Source organism: Montipora capricornis, chromosome 1, assembly GCF_036669925.1.
Source record: "Montipora capricornis isolate CH-2021 chromosome 1, ASM3666992v2, whole genome shotgun sequence".
NCBI classification, from domain to species: Eukaryota; Metazoa; Cnidaria; class Anthozoa; order Scleractinia; family Acroporidae; genus Montipora; species Montipora capricornis.
This window is the reverse complement of record NC_090883.1, coordinates 48670949-48678448: the sequence shown is the minus strand read 5'-3', so window position 1 is coordinate 48678448 and position 7500 is coordinate 48670949. Positions and strand designations below refer to the sequence as shown.

The 7500-nt window shown below is 40.9% G+C and overlaps 2 protein-coding genes across 2 annotated transcripts in view; both read left to right on the top strand.

The window, feature by feature from the left end:
* LOC138053893 (uncharacterized) overlaps positions 1-2586 on the top strand; it is a 12663-nt gene extending 10077 nt beyond the window's left edge. The window contains exon 3 of the mRNA XM_068900429.1: positions 1-2586. This exon is cut by the window's left edge and continues 102 nt beyond it. Within this exon, the coding sequence (XP_068756530.1) occupies positions 1-881 (881 nt within the window). The 3' untranslated portion in view covers positions 882-2586.
* A 3832-nt stretch (positions 2587-6418) lies between these two features.
* LOC138015848 (glycine--tRNA ligase-like) overlaps positions 6419-7500 on the top strand; it is a 20325-nt gene continuing 19243 nt past the window's right edge. The window contains exon 1 of the mRNA XM_068862972.1: positions 6419-6463. Within this exon, the coding sequence (XP_068719073.1) occupies positions 6419-6463 (45 nt within the window). The remainder of the gene's footprint in view (positions 6464-7500) is intronic.

Sequence of the window (7500 nt, the reverse complement as noted above, 5' to 3'; positions counted from 1 at the left end):
ATGCTTTCAAAGAGATTTTACTCGTGATTGTTTACAATTACCCACTCTATGACAGTATTCCATATTTACGTTATCTTTACAGACCTGCATTTCCTCATCTTTTGTTCTGTGGTCCACCGTCTAACACATTGAGTGCTGGGATACTCACGGTCGAAATGGACAACGGATACCTGGCATATGAATGCCTGGGTAAAGCAATTCGGGAGCATCCGGGATATGGAGGTTATTTTTACATCAATGATGACTCTATACTAAAATATTGGAAGTTTGCGGACTTTGATTGGGAAAAGATTTGGGAATCTTCGCAATCTATTGACTCTACTCCCGTTTATGAACCTAACCGTGCTAGCAATTGGTTTTGGTGGAAAACTGAGTATGGGATGGATAATTGCCGAAGAGCCTACGAAGACGTAGCCAACCTGACCTTACGCGCGAAAAAACTGAATGGGAAAGATCATGTAAGTACGCTTTCCAAAAATGGTAATGGCAGCCCGCGGTGCTTCGGCGGTCGCACTGATGTTTTTTACATCCCTCGAAAACACACCAGAGCCTTTTCGATTCTCTCACAAACGTTTTATAAGAGAAAAGTTTTCTTAGAAATTGCAGTCCCGACTATGATTCGCTTCATAGAACGAAACGAGAACATTGGTCGATTCCCGGGGTATTACATACCAGGCAACGTTGACGACCCCCGAGTGACTGATAGCAGGTTCTTTTGGTCTGTTTATTTCTCGGACAACAAGTTATGGTTCATTCATCCGTTCAAACTTCATAGGAAGGGAATCGATAGCAAATTTAACTTAGGAATGTTAAAATTTTTTCTCATTGAAAAAGTCAAGTTACTAACAGATTGTAAACCATCTATCCCGTCATCAGGTTGACGGTTTTAATATCGCTGTTCTACAAAATCGAACGGATGTTGGAGTAAATGTTGCAGCCATTTGTCTGGGCATTGAGGAACCTCCAAATTTTAAGCTTTTACAGTTTGATAATAAGCGAAATATCCGCCATTAAAAACAATAGATTTAATTAGCATTAACAGTGCCTTCTGCACACCCCGCACTTGCGTTTGACATTTTGGTACATTTCTGTGCGTTCTCGTCCAGACAAGGACGTTAAATGACCATTTGAGGTTATGTGGAGGACTTAAACATACGAAGATAGAATTTCAATTTTCTCTCCCATCATTTTATATCGTTCTCACGCATCTTAATCCAGGAAAATATAATATCAGGTGCAAACTATCAATCCAAGGAAAGTTGATAAGATGAACAGTAGTAGAGCTCTATCAATTAATGATCATGATATTAAAATAACCGAACTTACAAAACTGTTAGGGGTTTAGATCGATGACTACCCTGGGTACCAGAGGCTTTTCATGCGCGGTTTCCGGTTTCGAGTCTTCAAAGTGACCCCGCGCGAAAAGCGAGGTTTTTCTCGCGGCTTCGCCGCTCGTGTCTTCGGCCGAAGACAACAAAGCTCGTCCTCGTAGTGTTTTCGCCGTTCGTGTCTTCGGCCGAGCAACGCGAGAAAAACTTCTGGTACCCAGGGTAATCGATGACTCACTGGACTTCAGTAAATATTCAGTGAGCTCTGCGTTAAGGCTAGCCAAAGAGTCAGGGTGCTAGTGCGCCTACGAAATTTAATGCCATGCCAGGCTAACCTTGTATTATACAAGACCTCCATGCTACCGCATTTAAAATATTGCCACCTAATCTGGAATTGTTGTGGATCATCCGACAGTATAATGTTAGAGGGCATTCAAGAGCGCGCGTTATGGGCAGTGTTCGTATCTTCGGAAACTTAAAGCGGAGCTCAGAGGCACGAAGCGCGCCAGCAGAGCAACATGGGTAAGATTTTTTGGGAAATCTATCTATGCGAGAAATTTTGGTTACGACGTCACGTACGTCCGCCCGTCCGCCCGTCCGCCCGTACAATGGAGAGTTTAAGATCTTCGACGCGACGGCAACGAAAACGTCACAAATTTTGCATATTTAATCAGCAAAAACATTAGCTTTATACGCTCTGCACGTGCATCTTTAGTTTTAGTACATTTCTTTCACGTTTTCGGCAAATCTGCGACGTGAATGACCAAGTCTCAAGTTTTATGGAGAACGTGAACAAAAGGTAGCGAATTTGAATTTTCTGTCTGAGATTCAATACCGCACCTCCTAATTCAATTCCTGGAAAGTTGCACTAGTTTTTAGACGTTAGACAAGCCGACATAATGACGAAAGAGATTAATAAACCTGAACTTGCAATTTTAAATGATGTTTTCGTTACCTTCGAGTCGCAGATCTTAAACTCCCTATAGAATGGCAGGTTACGAGAGCTGCTACCTTACTGCTTTGTTTTCAGCTTGGGTATCGAGCCAATCAAATTATACGTTACGATAGCTGCTACACCACTGCCGCCCTTAAAAAAAGAAATAAAAGCATATTATGCTTTTAGCAGTGCTCGTATTTTTTAGAAATTATGCCAAAATTATGCTACTTTCTGAAAATTATGCTCTCTGTCACCGAAATTATACTACTTAGATCTTGAGTAAAATAAAGATCACCAGTAGCTTAACTCTATCAATTGTGACTTTAATAAACATTCATATAGTCCACCTTCCACTCTTACAGTCTTTAGCATCACAAATACGCATGTGCGCACCTCAAAAAGCCAAATGATTAACAAATGCTATCAAAATAAACCGTTTCTGGGTTCTGAATCCTGGTCAGAAAGTTTTAGCCCGCATATTTGTTTTAGACGCCATCCAAGCAGAGCCCTCAGTTCAGTACAAAGACGACTATGCATGTTGTTAATCTCTGTGTTATCGGTTATTGTACTGAAGCATTACGCACGCCTGTAAATAGTCCACGAGAGCATGCTCTTGTGAATCGTTAAACAATGAGTTAAGAGTAGAGAATACTCGTTCAGCGGCTGCAGACGAGGGCTGCACCAGCAGAACCTTCATAACTGTAGGAGACCAATGGGGTAGGTTATCAGATTGTTGGTCGCTGGAAGTGCTGGAAGTAGATGTACTCGAGGACGACGTCATCTTTGATCTATGGCCTGAAGGGCCAAGCCGCCGAGCTATAAGCGTGGTGGCTTAAGGAGAGTCATGCACAGGAACACCTGGTCTGCCAAACCATATTTGACCATGGGCCTTAGCACATACCTCAACATTTTACAAAAACAATACAGAAATAAAACACAAACTGAATTATTCTAGAACTATGATGGGGTTTTTTTTGTTTTCAACGTATAAAAGCTCGGATTATGCTAGCAGTGCTAAACTAAAATAAGGGCTCAAAATAATGCTCGTTTTGCTAAATTATGCTTAAAATTATACTAGCACAATCTACCAAAGCCTAGGGCCCGAGAGCCTCTGGGGTCCTCTGGGGACGGGAGTGTTTGGGCAATTTTCTTTTGCTGGAAATCGCGTGGCAGCGTTGGATTTGCCCGCCCGCGTTTTTCTGGCGGGAAATCACATTAGTGACGAGCAACGGGATAAAGAGCGAGAAAGTCGAAGAAAAGCGAAAGAGCATGAGACAAGAGGCGACAAAACTTGAGAAATTTAAGCGAAGATAGCCTCGAGAGAGGCCAAGGAAGGAGAAGAAGAGAAAATTTCAAAGAAAATCACCTTAAAGCTGAGAGAAATAGAGCGAGAGACGAAACCCTTATTTAAAACGGTTAGCTCTCACGTAATGTTTTCCTCAGTTCATAACATATGCCTCGCTGCCTCACATATTTTGTAAAACTCACTAAAAAACGAAGAAGGCCTGAAAACGTTTGCAATTCCGTGTTGGCAGAGATTCTTACATGTTTTAACCATCACATTTATAGCCTTTTTGTGTGAAATGAATATCCAGTCGTGAGCTGCTTTGTTTGACTGTTAAATTGCAGTCGAGTAAGCGAATTTACTAGCAACGCTTTAGGTTGACTTTTAAATTAGTAAGATTTTTGCTGCTGTTCTAAACTGAAGAGAGAGGGAGTAAAGATTGACAGTCAAACAGAAAATGTTGTGAAAGAGATTACTGTGCATGTAATTTCAGTTATAATCTAAGAAACTGTGAGTTCGACATCCCAAGATATAATACACAATATGGGAAACACTCTATCAGATTCCTAGGATCACACATCTGGTCAAAGCTGAACTGTAAATTAAGGGATGAATCCAGACTCAATTCATTTAAACGTAAATTCGAATGTGTAATATTTCAAGATTACTAGCAAATAATAAACAACTATTGGATGACGTTTTTGTGATATCCAGAAAGAATGCAAATGCGAGAAATTTACTCACAAATAATTAGTACATGGAAGTGTGGAAGTTTGGCAGTGTGGAAGTTTGGCAGTGTGGAAGTGTGGAAGTTTGGAAGTGTGGAAGTTTGGCAGTGTCGAAGTGACGCTAACCCGAACACGAACCCTAACCCACACTGCCAAACTTCCCCACTTCCACACTTCCACACTGCCAAACTTCCAAACTTCCACACTTCCACACTGCCAAACTTCCACACTGCCGAACTTCCATGTACTAATTATTTGTGAGTAAATTTCTCGCATTTGCATTCATTTCTGATGACGCGTTCTGTGCTCTTCTACCCGAAGTAAAAGGCCTTAAGTCATTTACTTTGTTTTTCATTTTCAAAAATATCTCTAAACTAAATCTGGAACACAGCAAGAAATTCGAAGTGGAAATTTAGCAAATTAGTCGTCGTTGTTCACGCTTTCCAGACAACTCAGAAATTGATCATTTGACGATGTTGTTTTCCAGAGGACGACAAAGAAATGTACAGAAATTTATTATAACGTACATGCACAGCCACTGCGCGTAAAAAAGAGATAAAAGAGGCTCTACTCGCAGGGTGAGCCATTGTTCTACACAACGTCCCCTTTGCCATTGCCGCTGGGAATTTTTCAAACTCCCTAATACTGCTACTGTCTCTTGCTTCTTACAACAAACCCCTTAAGTTTATCTCGCAAACTTACATATCTACATCCGCGACTTTCTTTTGTTTTTGCAAGTCCCTCTCCTTCATTGCTTGCAGGAAAACTTTCACCCTTGTTCTGCATATTTTTGTCAGTAATTGTTCATAGACTGTTCGAACAGCAACAGATTCGGTGGTGACACCAACAGCCTTATCACAGTTTGAATCAATTAGAATTAGTCCGGATGGACATTCCTCTTTCTTCTTTCTTTTTCCTGAAACCGGTATCTGTTTAAAGTCAAGTTCGTCGACAAAACGTATTAAAGGACTTTTTTCCACATTTGCCTCCATTTTGTCCCCGAAGTTTCGAGTGGCCTTGCGTGTAAAGCCGCCGAGGTTGCCCACGCAACGCGCGAGTAAAATTCGCGGAAGAACTGGGTACCATGTCTAAAAATAGATTAAGATGGATTACCTTAGTTAGAGGGCCTATATGGGGGATTCACTCTCTTACCTTGATAATCTCTTGCACGCACATTTAATGGTAAAACGTGGTGTTATCACTTACGTGTACAGTTTCGGTCCATCACCAGCAAATCCTGTCGTACAGGAGCAGTTATATGAGCCTTCCTCGTTGATGCAGTCTGCCTCGACACTGCAGTTGTGCTCTGTCTCTCCACACTCGTCGATACCTGGGAACGAAGCAAAACAAAATTATCACCTAAAATCGAATGCAAAATCTTTTTTACATTGCGCTATCTAGGGCCTTTCCACAAGTTGCTCGAGATCTCAAAAAAATGTTGCCCGAAATTCGTCAAAAAGTTTCTCCAAAAAACAGTCAGAAGTTGCTTTTTGTAAGGAAAGTTGCTCAAAAATCAAAGTTGCTTAAAAAAACGTTTTTCTTCTTTATGTGGTCTGATGCAAAAATATGCAATCTGTACAACAAAAGTAACATTTGCAAGCATTTTTGTGCAAGTTTTCGTTGTAACCAGTGTCGCTAAATAAATTAGTTTAAAAAAAGAAATGTTTTTTTGGGAGTACTTAGTCTTGCCCCGTCACCTGCAACACTCGAATTAGTCGAGTGTGAATATTCGTCCTCGACAGGTCTCAAAAAACCGTTGCGCGTGCGCAATTGATTTACTGCCATCAATGTTTTAAAATGGCGGACGACAAATGAGATTTCCCCACGTACTTTAATGTGCTACTATGACAAAAATTTGCATCTTCCCTATCTAAGCCATTTTGGCACATAAAACATGTAGTCTGTACGAGAAGAAGAATGCTGTTTACCATTTTCAAACACCTCTTTTTGTTCTGGAGGATTCAAGTTTTTTTAATATGCAAATTAGCCAAGTGATGACGTCATAAACCCAACCAAATTTGATCAAGTATGATGGATGGAGAAAGATATCTCAGCCAATTTGAATCAGAAATACTTGGTTCTTTGCAGTAAGATTCTAGTAGATGAGTTCCACAATATGAGCATACCATTTTTTGTTGCCATGGCAACATACTGGGTTCCAGATCTCCCTGATATTGAAGGCTTTGTAGGTGTGTTGCCTTCAGAACTATTAGCTCACCAAGTTTCAATGGTCTCTGTTGCAAATTGACGGAGATAGCTCTATTTATATTCTTGATGTTCTATTGGGTTGGTGTGAATGACGTCATCAGCCTTCTCATTTGCATATTTACACATTTTCAAACTTAAATATCTCCGGAACCAATGCAGATATTTCCAAACCGTAAACAGCGTTTACAGCGGTACTCTATGTGATAAACAAAAACTCAAGGGATAGAAAGTTTGATCATAGTAGCACTTTAATCTCTCACCTGGCCGCTCGTACACTTGTTCAAAGTTGAATAATCCGTTTGAGTTGCGCCTCAGACCATTTCTAGTGTACCTTTGGTACGAAGTTTAGGAGAGATCGGCGGTTGGGATCCTCAAGATAGTATCTATATCTGATTCCTGCTTGTGTAAATGTCCGCTGCTAGTGGAAGATAAACCGGACTCTGTTGTCTCGTTTGTTAAAGCCACTCATCGTTGTTAAGCTTGAGAGTTGGACAAGGTTATGTGTTGTTTCCAGAAGAAAATATCAAAAATGACTTTTTTTCGTTCGTATGGTCCGGAGAAAACACTTCCCAAAGGGTGTTTGCGGTTTTACACCGAAAGGAGCGACTCCATGAAGTTCAGATAATGGCGAGATAGTGACGGGACTACGTCGGATCGTGTGCAAAAGATGACTTCGCAAACTAATTTGCGAGTATCGACAAGTGCTTTTCCGCTAAGCGTTAAGTGTTCTAGCTCCATCATGATTGTAATTTCACGTTAAGCAATGCTTTATATCGTCCATTTCTCATTGTACGCTTCTCTCTGTTGAATGCAGATGTGAAAATAAACTGGATTCGGCTTTAACTGAGTCAAAGATGGAGTTGCAGTCGTTCTTTCTAGAGCGGCGCAAACTGGCTTCGGCCAGCCCGCAAAAAATTCCCGCCATCGCAAGGTGCAGCTGCGTTGGAAAAGATTTACGTGACTTGAAAATAAGACCACTGAAATTTTTAACATCATGTTTCACTTTTGTGGTCA